At 53.6% G+C, this 21,814-nt stretch overlaps 1 protein-coding gene across 1 annotated transcript in view; it reads right to left on the minus strand.

The window, feature by feature from the left end:
• Positions 1-20,840, minus strand: part of ALLC (allantoicase) — a 30,231-nt gene extending 9,391 nt beyond the window's left edge. The window contains exons 1-5 of the mRNA XM_077844246.1: positions 20,632-20,840; positions 7,917-8,011; positions 5,384-5,434; positions 2,282-2,369; positions 772-897 (exon numbers count right to left, since the gene is read on the minus strand). Of these exons, the coding sequence (XP_077700372.1) occupies positions 772-897; positions 2,282-2,369; positions 5,384-5,434; positions 7,917-8,006 (355 nt within the window). The 5' untranslated portion in view covers positions 8,007-8,011; positions 20,632-20,840. The remainder of the gene's footprint in view (positions 1-771; positions 898-2,281; positions 2,370-5,383; positions 5,435-7,916; positions 8,012-20,631) is intronic.
• Between the last annotated feature and the right edge of the window lie 974 nt (positions 20,841-21,814).

Genomic DNA, 21,814 nt, shown 5'->3' on the forward strand with positions numbered 1-21,814 from the left:
GGGCGATATCCCAGACAGTTGCTGGCTTGCGGGAGGCATCTTACTAATTGTCATTAGTCATTTCCTGCCTCCACAGTAGCATCTCTCCATCAACACCTGACTCTTCGGCTTCCCCCCACTGTCGTCTGGAGCAAGGCCCATCTTTCCACAGAGCCTCGTACAAGGCTGGGACACAATGTCTCAGCGTAAATTTGCCAACTGGCATGACCTATCTTCCCTAAGTACATGTGTATACACACACATAATGGCACTTGTTTCTTTTTTAAAAAATGCTGGGACCAGCATCAGATTGTGCCAGTTGAAGGAATAACAACAGTCTAACTTACCGAGCCTGTGGGATCCATGTGGTCCTGCATCCCACAAGGCAGCAAGGAACCCTTCCTGAAAACCCCACGGCTACCGCACCGTTATGCACACTGGGGTAGCCACAGAAAAGCCAATGACACCTGTCCACAGCTGGCCCAGACCTAGCTCCACACTGTCCCCGTGGCCCACTCCCTGCCACCCTCCCCTGCAACCTGTTTGTCAAACCTGGTGGTGCCAGGAGGATGTGCCTCTGGGAGAGGCCTGAAGGGGAATAACAAACCCTACATTTGGTCAAGCTAAAAATCAAACATCACAGAGCACCAAATCGGGAATCCAAGTTCTAAAGCCCCAAGTGACATGACCTCAGACAAGTGGCTGAACCTGTCTGGGCGGAAAGTGCACGTCAGCAGGCTGGGCCGATGGGCCCCACGACCCCACAGCACCCATTCTGGGTTCTCAAGGCACCTTCTTCCAAGTTTGCTGCTTGAATTGACATTCGAGGAGCATAATCTCCCATGAAGTAAGAAATATCCACATCGAAGCCCCGGATAATCCCTTGTATCCCCAGCTTGATGATGCACCAGTCGTGACCTACAAGACGAAAAAAGGACATCCCGTCAGGTTTAACTCGGAAGACAAAGCGTGTGATTGAACAGAACTGAAGTGAAAACAACAGCAACATCGTCCTCCCGCCAAGAAAAGTGCACACAGGTCAACTCCCAGCTATGACTTAAAGATCCCCCGTCACGTGGCCACACGAGGCCCCCATGTCCCATGAGAACCCCTGTTCCAGTCACAGCAGGACACGTGTAGGCCTTGAATCCAATTCCGGTTTCCAAAGTGAAAATTGGCCTTTCTGAGCCTCGTTTCTTCAACTGTGAATCAGGGGCGAGAACAGCTTCCCTGAAGGTCAGATGTGACTGTGCAATGTAGACGACACTGGCCCAGCTCGGCAGGTGCTCAGTGTGGATCCGGGCGTCCTGGAAACGGCACACTCACCATCATCTCACGCTCTCAGGACTTCCTGGGGGGGCCCGCCCGGTTCACCACCTGCATCTGCTAAGGTCTAGGAAATCTCAGAGTCCTAGGTCACCAGGTAGTTCTTGGTTACTTGCAGGCAGACGTGCCCAGATTCATTAGAATCTGATAAAGTCTGGAGTCCCTTAGAAATACCCAGTATCTCTGTAGCACTTGAGACAGACACACACACACACAAAAAAAATTGGTTATTTGCCTAATGCTGGATTAGTTTGTTTTTATGGACATTTCTTCAACTTTAAAAGGTCTATTTTATTTTATATTTTATTTATTCATGAGAGACGCACAGAGAGAGGGAGAGAGGCAGAGACACAGGCAGAGGGAGAAGCAGGCTCCATCCAGGGAGCCTGGCATGGGACTCGATCCCGGGTCTTCGGAATCACGCCCTGGACTGAAGGTGGCGCTGAGCCACCTGGGCTGCTATAAAGGTCTATTTTAATTAAGCCCGATGAGTAGCAATGAATAAAAGTAGACCCTCAGGTGACACGAAGGGCAGATCTGTGTGCAGATCCCGGCTCTGCTCACAGGTGATGTGACTGGGGCTGAGTGAGTGAGTGAGTGAGTGAGTGAGTGAGGCCTCACTCCACAGCAGCTAAATGAGGATGAGAGCATCTGCCTCAGGAATCGCGCTGAAGTCCCCCCACAAACATACACACCAAGCGAAGTTTGCCACCACCTTGCGGGTAGGTCTGCACTGCCACCCCCAACAGCCTCACCAACACCCGTGCCGTCCCGGCCCAACCATGTGCACGCCCTCCTTTCTGCCTGGTGGTGCAACATGACCCCGTCCTCCCTCCTCAGAGCCTGACGTTCAGAAGGGTCATCCAAGACGACAGAGCATGCCCAGGGCCCGTGACAAAGCTGACCCAAAATGTACACTGGCTTCCCAACCCCTTGGTTAAGCTTCACCATAGTGAGTGGAAGAGCGTCTCGTTACCTGGAATCCTCTTCCTTCTGGTCTCCCATCCATCCATCCACTTCCCAAACTCAGTGTATTCATGTTCTCTGAAGCTTGGGCTGTCACTCTAAAGCAAACATGCATAACAAGTCCATCGTTAACATCCATGCCCGGGCCTGGGCTCCCAGCACATCGACTCCTGCCCCAAAAGGATGGGTGGGCCGTGCCACCCAGGACTCTATGGGACTCCTTGGTAGGCATGGAGGGGGGTGGCCTTCACACACAGGGAACCCATTCCGGATCAAGGGACGCCTCCTTATCTCTGCATCACCTCCAGAGAAGGCAATTCTGCTTGTCTGTGGGCCTCAGAACACAGAGTTAACTGCCAATGGCGATAGATAAAGGCCCCCCACGGTTCATTCTGCGGCCCCACAAAGGGTACAACCCCCCATTGCCGCCTACTGTACCCTGAAAGGAGCAAAGTCAGAGAGGACCGGCTTCCCAAGCAACCCACCAAAGACTGCTTCACAAGGAATCTGGCCAAAGAGTCAGGGGTAGGCTGGATGCTCGGGCCCAGCTGAACGCTCAAACCCCAGCCCCTGGAGCTGCTCTGCGCCCAGCGAGGGGCGGGGGTGGGAACAGGACAGGGGTGAGGCTCAGCTCAGCCCCTTAGCAGCCCCAAGACAAATAGCTGAGCCCCTACTGCTTCATCCCAAAGAACAGGGCTGCTGAGCACACCCCTTGCAGGGCTGCGATGAGGTTGAAATGACACCTGTGACAGCCCCAGGAACAGCATAGACCCAGAAATCACTCTGTGGGTAGTGGGTGGCCAAGCTAGGGGACATGTCCCTTTCACAACAACTCAGGTTCAAAAAGGATCTTGCGTCTCCCCAGCAGGTGCTGAGAAGGACAAAGTCACAGACACGCGGTGGTGGGGCCGGGCTGAGCCCCCGGGGAGCCGCTACGTGGGGCCCACGGCAGGTCCACACATGCTCGGGCTCACGCCTGACTTCTGTGCCTCGGCATCCTTAGGTGTCAAAGGCCGTGTTCCTTCTGAGGCCGCAGCACACGTTAAAATGCTTGGAGCCGTGCCTGGCACGTGGTAAGTGCCCGATATCTGTTTGGCATCGTCACGCCAAAGTTGGTGCCATTCGAATCGTGTTACGATCCAAACACGTCTTTAAGATCAGTGAAGGATTTGGAAGCTGTGCCGTGAACCCAGTGAGAGAAGAGGGGCTGCACCCCACCCCCCCAACCCCCCCCCGCTTAAACCCTGCCGCTCGCTCTGCCCCAAGCTTCCTGGTGCTTAGTGTGGCTTCGGGGGCTTCAGGGTCAGTGGCAACTGGATGGACGTGGAAAGAAACACGCTACTGAACTGGAAACAGTGCTTCACAAGAACGGTGCTCGCCAAGGACAGCAAATCAGTGCTTAAGAAAGGAACCCCAAAGCCCAAGCCCAGGGATAAGCCCACACGTGTGCCGAGCCCTGCACACTCGGATGTTCGTGCCAGGTAAAGTTTAACCGACCTACATGTGCATCAACACGGGAAAGGGACCCGGTGTAATGGGGGCCAGAGGTGGCGGGCAGTGGGGGCCACCAGCTGTCCACCCCTCGGCACGGGCGGAGCACGCTCGGATCCAGGGGGACGTTCGCTGAGGGGGAAGTACTTGATGAGAACTCGTATGTAAATGACAAAACACACAGCAGCACTACGTCCCACCTCTGGAGATGGACATATTGATTTAACGGGATGAACTGTATTCGAAGAACAGGCCAACCTCACAGTGATGCTAATTCTGTAAAGGGAAGGAGTGGGTCGGCATTAAAGTTGGTGGTGACAGGGGCTTCAGCTTTATCCGAGATTTTCATTCAAAAAGGAGAATGTGCTTATACATAAAGACACAGCGTATCTGACGTGACTCGTAAGTGGGAATATACACACACGTGTGTGCGGATATGGATGGGTGCACAGAGAATATATTTATATATAGTCAAGTGTAATATGGGGAACAAGGCCCCATTCTTCGTCCCATCCACTTCCCATGCCCAGACAACTCATAGCAACCACACTTCACGATTTAACATGAATCTTTTTGAACGCTTTGTTACGTATACACAACCTGCCCGAACCTCTCGCCGCAGGTGCGTAGGGCGCTGGCTCGCTCTTTTTGCCAGTCACATAGCGTCCCCCATCTGGAAGCTCGTATCGTGGACTCTTTAACCAGTTCCCCTATCAATGGACATTTAGGCTGGGTTCTTTTCCCCCCTCTGGACAACACAAGAATGAATATTTTCTATATATCCTTGCCTGCGTGTGCAATTAATATAAATCTGCGGAACAGCTAGGTCAAGGTGTGCCTGCATTTAAATTTCCTTTAGGCAGACATATGGTAAAATGATAAGAGCTTTGACATCTATCGGCCGTGTGACCTGGAACAAGTAAATCAACATCTCTGTTCCTCATTTTATTGTCATTTTCTGCGGGGCGTAAGTTCATATATATGAGATGCCCTAACCATGCTTTAGAGTCTCCAGGCAGAGACCAACTGCAGTCACCCGCCACCCCCACCCCGGGTATGGGCTGTGAGCTCTGGGTGCACCCGTGCTTACCCGCCCACTCACAAGAATCGACACCCCACAGCTGCTGTAACAAGGTCGCAGGATTCCATCCCAGGCTCCACCTCCTCCCTCCATTTGTCAGTATTTTCTGGGAAATTTTTGTTCATTTTTTTTAGTAAGCGTGCCCTACACTTTTATAATTATATTATATATATATATATATATAATTTACACATAGATTTATTTTTTATGATTTTCCAAACTTCCAAGCTGCATGCCAGTGTCCCCCCAGCAGGGATTACAGATTACGAACTCACTATCGGACACAGGACAACGTACGAGGATCTCAGTCATTTCCCCATAAAGTGGTGCGGCCCCCCGCCCCCGCGTCAGGTGCCCGTCTGTCTCCGGGGCGTCTTAGCGTGAGCTGGAGCTGACCTCTACATGCTTCTGCCGTCCCACGTGCTAACTCACTGGTACACGTTACAGGACCCCCGCCCCAGACACTCGGGGGAATTTTAATTAACACGGAGGCACAGACCGCTCTACACCAACAGCCCACATTGCAGAGCGCCGATTTACCTTTATAAGGTTTTCCGCAGGAGCAAAAAAGTCATCTGTTGCAAATAAAACCTGGGGACATAAAGAAAGGTGAAGATGAAGTAACCGTGAATTAAAAACCATTTTGCTCCGTTCCCTCAGTGAAACAGTAGGAGACACAGTGCAAAGAGACGCGACGTGGCCGGGGGAGAGGAGCAGCAGGCAATGAGCCCAGGGCCCTCCTGACTGTCTGGACCTCACCGCCCGCCCCCTGCGTCCCTCCCCTCCCGCCCTCGCTCTTCACCCCCTGCCGTCCGGATGCGGAGGGGCTAACTCCCTACGCGTGGCGAGAAAACACACCAACGCGCTCTTTCGAGAATGGAGAACACTGGGCTCTGCGATCATCTCACGGTCTCACGTCTCATGCCGCCCCGCTGGGCCACCGCTGTGGTCTGGCCGACTCCCCGAAGGATGCCCCGCAGGAGGGCTGGCCGGTCATCCGTCAACCAGGGCCGCACATTCCCGAGAGTGAGGGGGTTGCCGCTGCTTCCACCAGGAAAACAGGCGTAAAACGGATTTTCGGGGCCAAACAGGCTGCTGTCACCCCTGCCTAACCCAGGACCCAGGGACGGCTCCAGGCAGGAGGGGAACCGCGCACTGGTGTTGGGTGTGGCTTGGTTACCATTCCACGCCCGCGTGTCTAAGACGTAAGCGAGGTTGTGTTGCTCTCGGGTGACCTTGGGCACATTGGGGAAGCTGCCCCAGGGCCTTGTCACGGACACCTGGTGTCAGCTCAACAACTTGACCCCTGACAGGTGCAGCGGCTTCACGGAGCCGACACCTAAACCTCGACTACAGATCTGTGAGGAGGCCTTATCCAGAGCATTTGGCCAAGGCTAACGCTGACCTCGGGAGCTGTCCGAGATCTTGGGGCCCCTGCCCCCGCCGTGGCCAGGCGACTCTCGGCGGCCAGAGGTTCAGCCGGACGGCAGCCTCGGGGGACGAGGCTCATCCGCCCCTGCTTTGGTGAGGCTGCTCCTCGTGGGTGGGTTCGAGCCCCCTAGCGGCCTCTAAATGATGACCATGGGAGCAGCCGCCTTGCCCGCCAACACCAGTGCCATCGCCCACCGGGGACCCAAGCTGGCAGGGGGCACCTAGTTTGCAGCCAGAAGGATGACTCTATGGAGAACAGACTCTTAGAAAAGGACACCTCAGGGCACCTGGGGGGCTCAGTCGGTGCAGCATCTGCCTTTGGCTCAGGTCACGATCCCGGAGTCCTGGGATCGAGCCCCCCGTCAGGCTCCCTGCACATCGGGGAGTCTGCCTCTCCCTCTCCCTCTGCCTCCCCCTGCTCCTGCTCTCTCTCCCTCTCAAATCAATAAAATCATAAAGAAAAAGAAGAAAAGGAGAGGACACCTCACGTGGACCTGGACTTTCTTCCCTTCCTCTGCCCCTTGCCTGGAACAATAGTGTAACGAACCCATCACTGGTTTAGGGTATGTTGTGTAGAAGACATCATCCTGTGTGCTGTTGGCTTCTGAAATATTATTATTATTAGAAATAATAATTTCCACAGTGAACCTGTGTTAAATAAATTACTGGCAAAGATGATCTCGGTATCTGAGCATAATTTGCCTCCAGTGAGACTCCTGGTCTCTGACCCCAGCCCAGAACCTAAAAGGCAGCGAAGATCTTGCTGTGTTGAGCTGCTGGCTGTTTGAGAGGCAGAGGGTAGGGGAAATCCTGCTGTGTTGGGGTCGACCTGCCCCCTAAGCATGTGTCAGGGCAAAGCACGGGCGAGGGGACACCTAGGAGCCCCTCACCTGTCCAGGTCCTCATTGGCTCCCAGCAGAAACCCTCGCAGGGCGCACAGGGCCTCTCCGACCTCCCAAGGCTCAGGCTGCCCAACACCACCTGCCGACTTCCAGAAACACTAAACCAGGGGCGCGTGTGATGCTCCCTCCGCCCGCATCCCACCTGAGACGCCCCTCGCCCCTCTGCCCTGCCGGCCACCTCTCCCACCTGAGGACTTCTTTGAGCATCACTTACCTGGACGGCCTTTCCCAAGCCTGCCCGCCCCGTCCAGCTGCCCGCAGCTGGGGGGATGCGCCCCGCCAACACCTGCCCCCGCCATGAGGACAGCCCGGGCCTCGGCTTCCACACCTGTCTCCCCGGCGGAGCGCAAGCGTCTTGAGGGCACCCCAGGCCCCCCTGTCTGCCCCGGACACGGCGCCTGCGCGCTGCGGGCACTCGGGGCCCTCCCTTGGGGGCCAGCCCGCCCCTTGCACGGGGCCAACACGCCTTCCAGGTTATCCCCCCCCCGGCGTGCGAGGTCCAGCGGTCTACCCTGCGAGAGACACGCAGGATAGGGGACTCTCCCCGCGGGCGCCAAGCATCAGTTCGGTCTAAGCCTGAGGCAGGGCTGCACTTCCAGCGCCGTCACCGGTTCTAACGGGTTCCCCGCAGGCCGTGTGCGGGGACGGGCTTCGTGGAGGAGGCCGCGCCAGCCTGCCGTTCCAGCCGGGCTCTCGGCGGGCGAGTGGGCCCTCAGCGTGGGGACGCCCCACGCACTCACCTGTCCTCCTACAGACTCAGATGCCATGTCGACCAGCTGCGTGAAGTCCAGGGACCTGGCCAGTTTTCCCTCCCTGGGAGAGTCAGCCATGCTTCCTGGCAAAGAGAAAGGCAGCTGGGTGAGCCTCGCGTGGGGGCAGCAGAACCCGCGTGGGCTCCCAGCCCCGGGTCTGCGACGCTCAGATGTGGCCGCCAGGGGTCCCTGCAGGTGACTTTGCACAAACACAGTGACCCAGGAGGGAATTCGGGCATGGTTCCCCTCCAAGGTGTGTAAGAACAAAATACCACTAAATACGCAAATCCTGCTGCCTCAAATTGCCATTTTATTTTATTTTTTAAAGGGGGAAAAAAGGGACACCTGGGTGGCTCAGCAGTTGAGCATCTACCTTCAGCCCAGGGTGTGACCCTGGGTCCCAGGATGGAGTTCCCCATCGGGCTCCCTGCATGGAGCCTGCTTCTCTCTCTGCCTGTGTCTCTGCCTCTCTCTGTGTCTCTCATGAATAAATAAATAATTTTTAAAAGGGGAAAAATATTTTCATTTCCAAAGGAATAATTTGCTTTCAATAGTGTTTGGATCCACTCAAAAACACTTGCTGAGCAACCAGGTGGCAGCCCCGGCGAGCACCGGTGTATGTAGAACACATGCCCTGCCTCCTGGGGCTCCCCGATGGGGGAAACAGAGCCCCCAGATGCCCATGCGGAGCGAGGTTCTAGAGCCATCGAGACGGAGGCACACAGGTCGCTCGATCCAAGAGGATGCAGGACCCTTTGTCATGTGACCAGTGGGGCTCACGTAACTTAATCCAACCCCGCGCCCCACACCCTTATTCTGAAATTGGGAAAGCAGATTTGGAGCAGGGCAGAGGCGTGGGGGGCGAGTCAGGGCCGGCATGGAGGGCGAGTTGGGGCCGGCCTGGAGGTCATCTCACTCCTTAGCCAACGGAGGTCCCCTTGTTCCTACCTTACTTCCTATGTCTCACAGTGACAAGAGCAAACCACACAAAAACTAACATCACAAAAATAAATAAATAAATAAATAAATAAATAAATAAATAAATAAATAAATAAAAGACTAAGATCTCACTAAGAATTATTCACAAAGGAAAAAACACAACGGTCAATGGGCACGAGAAGTCAACGCTCCCTTGAAAGGATGGGAATATAATTAATCACGAAATGACATTTTTCCTTATGACGCTTGTGTTACACATTTTAGAACAAACACCGCCCCGTGACCTGCCCTGAGGAGCATGAGCTGGAACAGTTTCTGGGTGGTTAGGTATCGCTACAAAACAGCAGGCAGCTCCTTGCCTTTGTCATCTGCTTGTCCCTCCCTGAGCTCTTCACTCTGCGGGGTCCCCGTCTCTTCCACGTCCCCCCGTCCCCTCCGTACCTGCCCCCGCTGGCCTCACACCGTCCCCCAGGCTCCTAACATCACCCACAAATACGTATCACCTTCCTGGATTTCCACCCACCACCTCAAATTGTCTCCCCGGGATGTGTGACCCGTCCCCGGGTCACCGCGCCACCCACTGGACTCCAGCCCCACCCAGGTCCCCCCACCTCCCCCTCCAGGGTGCAGTCTTAGGGTCACGTCACCCACACGTCCTCGAATCCGATCTCTCAGAACATTACATCCACCCTGCAGCCAGACCCAGGACCCCAAAACGACATCACAGGTGGAACCGGCTTCAGAAGTGTCCGAGGAGCAGGGAAAGTGTGTAACTAGGCGGGCCGTGGCTCGATGGCTCCATCCCTGGGGAAGGGCACGTCATGGAGGCCCCGATAGCTTCGTCTGCTTTTGAACACATTGAAATCCATCACGTATTACACACGAGTAATGTGTGCCAGGGGCAGTGGGGCGGGAGGGAACCCCCATCTGTCCCTGGGCCTCCACACCCCCCAGCTGGTCTCACTGCCGCCGGCCGCCCTCGGCAACACACCAGCGCAGCCTCCTCAAGCTGGTCAGTCTGTTAAAACCCTGGTGCGTGTGCTTCCCCTTCCACGGAGTAAGAGCTCGTGTCCTTCCAAGGTCCACAGGGCCCCGCCACACGACGGCTCCCACCCCCGCTTGGTCCTGCCCTCATCGCTGGCACCTGCTGCTCCCTCTGCTGGGAGGCTCCTCCCCAGGCTTCTGTGGGGCGGCCCCTCAGCTCCGTGCAAGTCTGTGTGCTCCGAGATCACCTTCTCAGTAAGACCCACCCTGACACCCCCCCCCACCTACAGCGACATTTCCACTCCCCCCAGCACCTCCCACACCCCGAGCCCGTAGCCGGAAGACATACTGTGTAATTTACTTCTTTATTATCTCAGCATCCGTCTTTCCCAGTTAGGTGTGTGCTCCGTGAGGACTGTAATCTCCGTTTGGGCCTCTGGTGTCTTCCTAGGACGTGGAACCTGGCTCGGCCCACATCAGAAGCTTAATAAATATCTGCTAAACAAGTAAGTGAGCAGGGATCCCTGGGTGGCTCAGCGGTTTAGCGCCTGCCTTTGGCTCAGGGCCTGATCCTGGGGTCCCAGGATCGAGTCCCACGTTGGGCTTCTCGCAGGGAGCCTGCTTCTCCCTCTGCCTGTGTCTCTGCCTGTCTCTCATGAATAAATAAATAAAATCTTTAAAAATAAATAAATGAGTGAGCTAACAATGTTTTCTAACCCATTTTATGTTTTAAAATACTGATTCCCTAACTGGACTAAAATCTTCCTGAGGCTGAAAAGGTGCAGAAGAAATCCTCTAATATTGCATGAGTTTGCAGTACGTCGTGCACGGCTCGCATATGCTCTCTCTCTCCTCATCCTAGAACAACGCTGAGATTCTGGTTTCGTTGGCATCTTACGCATGAAGAAACGCGCCTTTGAGGGGTCATGTAAATTGTGCAAACCTCACAGCTGGAGAGTGAGCCACGTTCCCAACGCAGCTACGCCCCGATGTGATTGCTATTTGAAAGCCCCCAGCACGGTGCCGGCACAGGTGGCCGTGGCAGGCTGCAGCATAGGTCACTGGGGACCCGTGTGTGCCGGCCCGCAACGCTCGGGCACTGAGCCAGGCTCTGGCCTTACACCTGCTCCTCGGAGCTGACAGTGGGGGGCAGGACGCAGACGCAACCACCGCAGTGCTGCTGATGGAGGTGGCAGTGACGTCCTCGCAGCACGACGGGACCTCAGGGGGCTCAGGGGCTCCGCTAGGACCTGGACACTGAGCCAGGACTTGATGGGGGTGGATGGGGAGACAGGGTGGGGGACAGGGCGGGGGGCAGGCCGGCGCCCGCAGGAGTCATGGAGCTGGAAGACGGCACCGGCCACCCGGGAAGCTGCTGGCCAGGCATGGCTGGCTAATGCACGTAGTCACCTAACTGTGAGATGTAATTAGAATTACGTAAATCTAATGAAGCTAAGAATGCCGTTTTCCCTTGTCCTAGCCACATTTCGCGTGCTCAGTAGCCACGAGGCTTCCGTGGAGGGTAGCGGGCACGCACGCGGAAGCTTCCGTCACAGAAAGCCTTGCTGGCCCGGCCAGAGAGGCACAGGGCTCACACCTCGGGCACCTCGCGGGGCGCCAGCGCGACTCGCACGCGGCACCAGCCGGGCCATGAGGCCGATGCACGCCAGGCCCGGGCCCGTGCGGCGAGACTGAGACGAGGCTGAGACGAGGCGAGGTGGCCGTGCTCCCAGCTCGGGCTCGGGGGGCCCTCCAGCGGCCAGCACCCCAGGCTGAGCCCGCAGAGCTCGGGGCCAGCCCGGCAGGGACGGGGCCGTCACCGATGGGGGTCACTCCCCCTGACAGCAACGGCTTCGCGTCTGTCCCATGTCCCGGACAAAACCGCACAGCGCCAGGCCCGTCGTGGGCGCTCGACAAAGGCTCGTCGTGTTATTTAATTTTCTTAAATGATCACAAAGCATTGGATGTACCTGGTCATCCTTCGGAAAAGGCTCGGTTTTCGTGTGTCCAGGCAGTGGCAGCGAGCCCGGCAGGCACCGGGTCAGAGCGCCCCAACATCCTGCCAAAGTGCACAATCCAGAGCCCCTGGGAAAGGCCAGGTGTCATGGCAACGCGGGGGGCTGCTCACGGGGTCGTGTCACCCTGCCTCCCGGCCGCCCGGAGCCGGGGAAGGGGTGCTCTTTTCATCCTCGCTGCATCTCCTCTTTTCCTTCCATGCGCCTCGGAGGACGTGCAGCGAGCGGCGCTGGACCGCAGGCTGCAGGGCACGGGCGAGGGAGCCGCACTTTTACACGTGTTTCCAAGGGCTCCATCTCAACGCGCCAGGGTCCGAGCTTCAGGGTCTGAATCCCGATGCTCGATTTACACACTCACTCACTTCAGCACTTCTTAAAAAGAACGATCTCGGGCAGCCCGGGGGCTCAGCGGTTTAGCACCGCCTTCGGCCCAAGGCGTGATCCTGGGGTCCCGGGACCGAGTCCCACGTCGGGCTCCCTGTGTGGAGCCTGCTTCTCTCTCTGCCTGTGTCCCTGTGTCTCATGAATAAATAAATAAAATCTTAAAAAGAAGAACGCTCCCTTCTGGGAATGACTGCTTCCATTTGGCAAATAAATAAATGAGCAGCGCCTCCTCTGAAAAACATCCGTCAGGGCAGCAGAGCGCTGTGTGGCCGAGGACCTGGCCTTCCCACTCCTGCTGCGGCAGCACCGGGGCCAGTACGCGGGGTGAGGCCACTCAGCCTGCCCCTCAGGCAGGAGGGACACGCTTTCCCCACACCCTTAACATGCCTGTGTGCTCGCAGAAGAGCTCCTGGGACCCAGGTGGAGGTGCTCGAGGCCCATGTCTCTTTCTCCAAAGGAAACCTAGCCCCTGGACGCGTCTGTTCTACTTAGCAGAAATGAATTCGGTGTGGGGCACAGATGTCTCCGTGGGCTCCTTCCTCAGCCTCCCCACGGCGCCTGCGCCCTGGCGTGTCCCCCCACCCCCAGCCTGTGAGCTCCCCCAGAGACGGGGTGCTGCACAGCTGCCCCCGAGTCGCAGTTACTTCAACCCTTCATCATTCCTGTTGTTAAAGCTCCATTAGTAGCTGTGCTCAAAATGTGTTTCACTGAAATAAAAGAAAAACAAACAGACCTTTGTAAAATATGTCAGAGGCCCCACAAGAGATAAACCTGCAAGGAGAGCAGCCCGGATGGCTCAGCGGTTTAGCGCCGCTTTCAGCCCAGGGCATGACCCTGGAGACCCGGGATCGAGTCCCACGTTGGGCTCCCTGCATGGAGCCTGCTTCTCCCTCTGCCTGTGTGTGTCTCATGAATAAATAAATAAAATGTTAAAAATAAAAAAAAACCTGCAAGGAGCATGAGGCCCAATCTACAGTGTCCCAGGAGTAGCAGAGCAGGGGGTGGGTGCAGGTAACATTCAGCAACAATATTCCCCACTGCCGCACACGCCCTCCCCACTGCTGTACACAGGGGTCAGGGCTGTGAGTAGCACAGGCCATCAGTACTGGGCACCGGGCATGCAAAAGGTGGAACGCTGGCAGGGTGTGTTATGGTTGCGCTAAGATGGGAACCGCTTGCCACACGTGTACACAAGGTTAAATCCAATGATATATGAACCTCAGTATCTTGGTCACACTAGCCACATTGTATGTGCTCAGAAGCCAGGTGCGGCTGGTAGCTACTGCACCAAATGGCACAGAAGGAGAAGGGAGATTTCCGTTGCCAGAGAAGGTTCTAGCCAATGGTGCACATTGTAGAACACCATTGTTTTATTTTTTTTTAATTTTTATTTATTTATGATAGTCAGAGAGAGAGAGAGAGGCAGAGACACAGGATCGCGCCCTGGGCCAAAGGCAGGCGCCAAATTGCTGCGCCACCCAGGGATCCCCAAACACCATTGTTTTAAAATCCCTTTTTATTAATTTAGACACAATGTTCAATGTTCAGGAATGGTCTCAGAACTCTTTAGCAACTGCTCATCAATGCAGGAAAGTTCCAACAACAGGACAAAACCGTCTCTTTGGCTTCCTAATGCCTGACCCTGTAACCACGTGACATCACACCGCACCAGGCAGGGGGTGTGGGGGATTTGCGGATGTGATCCTAAGACAGGGAGGTAATCCTGGCTAATCCAGGTGGGTCTGATCTACGTGCATGACACGGTAAGAGCAGAGACCTTTCTCTGGCTGGAAGCAAAAGCTACCACCAGCAGAAGGAAAGTCAGAAAGAATCAAAGGTTTGAGTCATGCTTCCAAACGAGAGAAAGCCCCTACACACCGTCAAGAAGGCCCAAGAGCAAGGACCACAGCGAAGAATGGCCCCCGCTGACACCAGCAGGGACCCGGGAACCACAGTCCTACAACCACGGAAGCAGATTCTCCTACCCCATCCCCCGAGCCTCCTAATAATCAGGCCCAGCTGGTGGATATTTTGACCACAGCCTGGTGAAGCCCAGAGCAGAGAAATCGGCTGAGCCCAGCTGGACTTCAGACCTGCAGACCCAAAGATCACAAATTTGTTCTAAGATACTGAGAAGGGTGGTGGGGGAAAGGGGTAACTGGGAGATGGGCATGAAGGAGCACATGTGATGGGATGAACACTGGGGTTTTTAAGATTTTATTTATTCATGAGAGACACAGAGAAAGGCAGAGACCCAGGCAGAGGGAGAAGCAGGCTCCACGCAGGGAGCCCGATGCGGGACTTGATCCCAGGTCTCCAGGATCACGCCCTGAGCCAAAGGCAGGCGCTAAATCACTGAGCCACCCAGGCATCCCGAGCACTGGGTGTTCTCTAATGCGGATGAATCAGTGAACTCTACCTCTGAAACTAATGATACACCATATGATCATTAATTGAATTTAAACTTTAAAAATGTTAAATTAAAAACATTTTTTAAAAAGATGCTGAGAATGTGTGACAACAGCACTAACACGAGCCCATATTTGCTTGTTCAGACTTAACTACTGAGACAAGCTACCATCACCGCAGGGGCCAGAGAGATATGCAGAGTTTTCAGCTTCTGGGAGAGACCATGAAGCCCATCAGATCCCTGAGGCCAGAGGCTGTGGCCATTTTAAGGGACACACAGAGGTGCACCCAGGACGCCAGCTGGAGCCCCTGGGGACCCAGGCTGATCTGTCCGTCTGGGAGCCCCCAGCCCCTAACCCTGCAAATGCCCAGCTGACGGCTTGCAGGCTGCCCTGGGCTCCCAGCTAGTCGAGCCCAGGCAGCAGCCCCACCGGTCGGCTTTAATTTGAGTACCCCAGCTTGCGGCTCGTCTGCCACGCTGGCACCTCCACCAAAGCTCTGGGTCTGGCTACAGTTGGGTTCCTGCCACACATTCCATAAAATAAGTGTAACCATGTGAGACGGGCATGCAGAAGACAAGGGATGTCTTTAAGCCCCAACCCCGCATCTTCACACCTGTTCTCATGCCTTCCTCACGCCAGCCAGAGAGTCCTCTGTGATCATACCTGTCGCAGAGAAGCCCAGAGAGGCGGGGAGCTTGCCCAGCGTCATGCAGTAATGAAAGGGGAAGGGATGCATTTCCAACGAGCCTTGGGGTAGAGCCACAGCCCCACCTCTATATGGACTATGAGGAAGACAGCAAAGTCTTCACTGTTTCCCTAGGAGCTGCATAACTTACTATGTGTGTTCTCCAAACAGTCTCGAAGAGCATTATACGAACAGTCCCTCTGCCCCAGGATAAAAATATGAGACAGAAAATCGAGCTACTGTACAATCCAGCTCTCTTACTACCGGGCATCACCCACACAATAGAGAAACATTCACCCAAAGGGACACCGCACCAGGGTGCTTCCAGCGGCCTTGTCCACGACAGCCACGACAGGGAAGCAGCCCACGTGTCCATCGACCGAAGAAGGGATAAGAGGATGTGGTGTGTGTACACAGTGGAGTATTACTCAGCCGTAAAGAAGGATGAAGTCTTGCCGTGTCCAACAACATGGATAAACCTAAAGATCATGATGGTGAGTGAAACAAGTCGGTCGGAGAACGACAAACACCATATGACCTCACGCATATGCAGAATTTAAGAAGCAAAACAAACGAGCAAAGGGAAAAAAAGAGAGAGAGAGAGAGAGAGAGACAAAATGAGAAACAGACTGTTACCTACAGAGAACACACGGAAGTCACCAGAGGGGAGGGGCCTGGGAGGGGAGGAGGAAACAGGTGATGGGGATGCAGGAGGCACCTGTTGTGAGGAGCAGCAGGTGACATACAGAGGCACGGAACCACGATACTCTACACCTGAAACTAATAACAACACCGTATATTAACTTTACTAGAATAAAAATTTTTAAATAAACAATTTCTTTAAATGTGCCAAAGAAAAGAGGGGACCCCTCACATGCGGGTTCCAGAACACAGCGCAGGCCTGACCACACACCGGCCCCGGCCGCTGCGGAAGGGACCGGGTGGTCTGCATCGGGGAAGTTTCTCTCCTGAGCCACGAACCCCGAGAGTGTCCCCGACGGCCGGGGCTGCACGGCACCTTCGGGGGCTCCGGGGAAGTTCATCTCCCCTGCAGTCTAATGTGTCGCGCTGTTTCCATCCGCAGGAGGGAAAGCCGAGGTGTCTGCGGAAGGGGGGGCGCCCGCCAGCCCCAACCTCCGCTCCCCCAGAGGCCACCTCTGCGCCCACACTGCCCGAGGTGACTGCTTCCAAGTCTGTGTGTTTCAATGAGTTCTTAAATAATCCCTCGCAGAGGAGCAAGATCCCCTCTGAAAGGGGCGGACCGTGAATGCACCCCAGCTTTTATTTAATTTTTTTAATTTTTTTATTGGAGTTCAAATTGTCGACATACAGAATAACACCCAGTGCTCATCCCATCAAGTGCCCTCCTCAGTGTCTGTCACCCAGTCACCCCCACCCCCGCCCACCTCCCTTTCCACCACCCCTTGTTCATCTCCCAGAGTTAGGAGTCTCTCACGGTCTGTCTCCCTCTCTGATATTTTCACTCATTTTCTCTCCTTTCCCTTTATTCCCTTTCACTATTTTTTATATTCCCCAAATGAATGAGAACATATAATGTTTGTCCTTCTCCGATTGACTTACTTCACTCAGCATCATACCCTCCAGGTCCCTCCACGTCGAAGCACATGGTGTGTATTTGTCGTTTCTGATGGCTGAGGAATATTCCAGTGTATACAGAGACCACAGCTTCTCTATCCATCATCTGTTGATGGACACCGAGGCTCCTTCCAGTTTGGCTATTGTGGACATTGCTGCTATGAACATCGGGGTGCAGGTGTCCTGGCGTTTCATTGCATCTGCATCTTTGGGGTAAATCCCCAACAGTGCAATTGCTGGGTCGTAGGGCAGGTCTATTTTTAACTCTTTGAGGAACCTCCACACAGTTTTCCAGAGTGGCTGCACCAGTTCACATTCCCACCAACAGTGCAGGAGGGTTCCCCTTTCTCCACATCCTCTCCAACATTTGTTGTTTTCTGTCTTGCTAATTTTCCCCATTCTCACTGGTGTGAGGTGGTATCTCATTGTGGTTTTGATTTGTGTTTCCCTGATGGCAAGTGATGCAGAGCATTTTCTCATGTGCGTGTTGGCCATGTCTATGTCTTCCTCTGTGAGATTTCTCTTCATGTCTTTTGCCCATTTCATGATTGGATTGTTTGTTTCTTTGCTGTTGAGTTTAATAAGTTCTTTATAGATCTTGGAAACTAGCCCTTTATCTGATACGTCATTTGCAAATATCTTCTCCCATCCTGTAGGTTGTCTTGTAGTTTTGTTGACTGTACACTTTGCTGTGCAAAAGCTTCTTATCTTGATGAAGTCCCAATAGTTCATTTTTGCTTTTGTTTCTCTTGCCTTCATGGATGCATCTTGCAAGAAGTTGCTGTGGCAAAGTTCAAAAGGGTGTTGCCTGTGTTCTCCTCTAGGATTTTGATGGAATCTTGTCTCCCATTTAGATCTTTCATCCACTTTGAGTTTATCTTTGTGTCTGTTGTAAGAGAGTGGTCTAGTTTCATTCTTCTGCATGTGGATGTCCAGTTTTCCCAGCACCATTTATTGAAGAGACTGTCTTTTTTCCAGTGGATAATCTTTCCTGCTTTGTCGAATATTAGTTGACCATAATGTTGAGGGTCCACTTCTGAATAGAAAACCTGAACAGGCCGATAACCAGGGAGGAAATTGAAGCAGTCATCAAAAACCTCCCAAGACACAAAAGTCCAGGGCCAGATGGCTTCCCTGGGGAATTCTATCAAACGTTTAAAGAAGAAAGCATACTTATTCTACTAAAGCTGTTTGGAAAGATAGAAAGAGATGGAGTACTTCCAAACTCGTTCTATGAGGCCAGCATCACCTTAATTCCAAAACCAAAGACCCACCAAAAAGGAGAATTATAGACCAATATCCCTGATGAACACAGATGCAAAAATTCTCAACAAGATACTAGCCAACAGGATCCAACAGTACATTAAGAAGATAATTCACCATGACCAAGTGGGATTTACCCCTGGGATGCAAGGCTGGTTCAACACTAGTAAAACAATCAATGTGATTCATCATATCAACAAGAGAAAATACAAGAACCATGTGATCCTCTCAATAGATGCAGAGAAAGCATTTGACAAAATACAGCATCCATTCCTGATCAAAACTCTTCAGAGTGTAGGGATAGAGGGAACATTCCTCAGCATCTTAAAAGCCATCTACGAAAAGCCCACAGCAAATATCATTCTCAATGGGGCAGCACTGGGAGCCTTTCCCCTAAGCTCAGGAACAAGACAGGGATGTCCACTCTCACCACTGCTATTTAACATAGTACTGGAAGTCCGAGCCTCAGCAATCAGACAACAAAAAGGCATTAAAGGCATTCAAATTGGCAAAGAAGAAGTCAAACTCTCCCTCTTCGCCGATGACATGATACTCTACCTAGAAAACCCAAAAGCCTCCACCCCAAGATTGCTAGAACTCATACAGCAATTCGGCAGTGTGGCAGGATACAAAATCAATGCCCAGAAATCAGTGGCATTTCTAGACACTAACAATGAGACTGAAGAAAGAGAAATTAAGGAGTCAATCCCATTGACAATTGCACCCAGAAGCATCAGATACCTAGGAATAAACCTAACTAAAGAGGGAAAGAATCTATACCCTAAAAACTATAGAACACTTCTGAAAGAAATGGAGGAAGACACAAAGAGATGGAAAAATATTCCATGCTCATGGATTGGCAGAATTAATATTGTGAAAATGTCAATGTTACCCAGGGCAATATACACGTTTAATGCAATCCCTATCAAAATACCATGGACTTTCTTTTTTTTTTTTTTTTTCACTTTTTTAAAGTAAATTTATTATTTATTTGTGTTCAATTTGCCAACATACAGAATAACACCCAGTGCTCATCCCATCAAGTGCCCACCTCAGTGCCCACCACCCAGTCACCCGCACCCCCCGCCCACCACCCCTAGTTCATTTCCCAGAGTTAGGAGTCTTTCATGTTCTGTCTCCCTTTCCGATATTTCCCACTTATTTTTTCTCCTTTCCCCTTTATTCCCTTTCACTATTTTTTATATTCTCCAAATGAATGAGACCATATAATGTTTGTCCTTCTCCAATTGACTTATTTCACTCAGCACAATACCCTGCAGTTCTATCCATGTCGAAGCAAATGGTGGGTATTTGTCGTTTCTAATGGCTGAGGAATATTCCATTGTATACATAAACCACCATCTTCTTTATCCATCATCTTTCGATGGACACCGAGGCTCCTTCCACAGTGTGGCTATTGTGGACATTGCTGCTATAAACACCGGGGTGCAGGTATCCCGGCGTTTCACTGCATCTGTATCTTTGGGGTAAATCCCCAACAGTGCAATTGCTGGGTCGTAGGGCAGGTCTATTTTTAACTCTTTGAGGACCCTCCATACAGTTTTCCAGAGTGGCTGCACCAGGTCACATTCCCACCAACAGTGCAAGAGGGTTCCCCTTTCTCCACATCCTCTCCAACATTTGTGGTTTCCTGCCTTGTTAATTTTCCCATTTAAATCACTTTTAATCCATGGACTTTCTTCAGAGAGTTAGAACAAATTATTTTAAGATTTGTGTGGAATCAGAAAAGACCCCAAATAGCCAGGGGAATTTTAAAAAAGAAAACCATAGCCAGGGGCATCACAATGCCAGATTTCAGGTTGTGCTACAAAGCTGTGGTCATCAAGACAGGTGGTCCTGGCACAAAAACAGGCGCCCCAGCTTTTAATGCAAATCACAGCAAGTCATCGGCAGCGAGGAGGATGGTTACCCCGGTGAGAAGAGCCAGTCATTCTCTTTCTGATGGAAAAAGGATAATCTGGAGATTTTATACACTCAAGTGCTCTTGCTCTTTATTTTACCCTTTGGGATTTGCCTTAAAATGAGAAAAGAGGCGAGGCGAGCACGGAGCTACAGGAGGGTCTTCTCGGACCAGTGGGCCGGGCTCTGCCCACAGGAGTCACCGCGGGGGGAGCACACCCTCGGTGACCCTCGGTGACCCGCTGTCACCGTCAGTGACTCCTGGTGAAGCCTTGGGCCAGAAGTCTGAGGTTTCCGTGAGATAAGAGAAATCTATCCACGTTCGAACAGATCCAGAGGGAGCGTAAGCAGCAATGGGTGAAGGCCTGGCTGGCTCTGCTTTCAGACACAAGGTGACGTCCCCTCCAGGCCTCACTCACTGGCATCTTGGTAAAGACCAAAGTCACAGGACTTACAGAGTGGCGGGACGGGAAGCGGAGTGGGGAGGGCAGGAACCCAGCCCTTACCTCTCAACACTGTCAGAAGCTCATTGCGTCCTGTTCCTTTGGCCAGGACAGCGTTAAAACAGGGAGTTAAGTATAAACAGCACCCCAACCTCGCCCAGGAAGCCGAAGTTCAGTGTTTAGGACTGGATTTCCTGCTCCCCACAAGCCAGCCAAGGTGCCATGGTGCTCGCGTGCCAGCCAGGAGAGAATTTATAGGAGCCTCACCTAGCAAGACAGAACTTTCCGGGGATTGGCCGCGCCTCTGTGATGTCACAAGGGCTGCAGGGAGAGGGGGCTCCGAGGTGGAGCAGAGAAGCCGACGGAGTCTCGGCGAGAGCCTTGTAGGAGGCCCACGGCTGGTTCCTCCCTGGAAGGCCCGCCGCCACCACTCCTACCTGCCCGCCTGGCCCTGAAACGCCCACCTCACCTCCAGCCTTCACGCCCACTCTTGTGTCTAGGAGCCTTCAGCAAACACGTTTATTCTACTCGCCCAGCAACGGTTCTGGAGAAGATAGCCTTCGGGGGGCTCGATAAAGGAGAGGGACCCTCAGCCCCAGGAAGACACAGATGCACCTGGAGTTTTCACACAATTTAAAGGACTCCGCAGACCCTGAGGAAACCCATGATGAGAGGTGCCGCTCCTCGTGGCGTGCAGCAGCGCAGGTGGCTGCCCTCGGAGCCTGTGGTCTAGACGATGAGGCAGGAACAGCACGTGGCCCCGACGTGCATGGTGCATAGCTGACTGCGTGGTCACACCACCCTGCAGAGCGGTCATGTCCTGGTCCACAGATGGACAAACACAGGCTCAGGAAGGAGGAGATTTATCCAAGGCCACCAGAGTCCTGAGTGGCTGACTGGGAGCAGGAGCTCCGAGCGGCCAGGCGGCCCCTGGCACGTTGCCTCGGAGGCGTGGGGCCGGGAGTGCATCACCGTCCTTCGTGTCTTCACCAGGCTTGGCCCCTCCTCCCCGCCTGCCCCCAGCTCTCTCCCCGATGAAACCAAACCAGTTGGGAAAGCACGCCACCTCCAGGAACCTCCCTCTGGCCGGTCCCCACACCCTCAGGTCGTGCTGGCACGTCTGTCCACCCTTCCAGAGGGAGATCTTACGGACACAAGCCACAGCCTGTGGCTCTGCACGGAGCAGGTGGTGTTTTATTACATTAACAGAGGTGACCCTGTGACCCCTTCCCGCTGTCCCCTTCAC

Source organism: Canis aureus, chromosome 12, assembly GCF_053574225.1.
Source record: "Canis aureus isolate CA01 chromosome 12, VMU_Caureus_v.1.0, whole genome shotgun sequence".
In the NCBI taxonomy this organism is placed as follows: domain Eukaryota; kingdom Metazoa; phylum Chordata; class Mammalia; order Carnivora; family Canidae; genus Canis; species Canis aureus.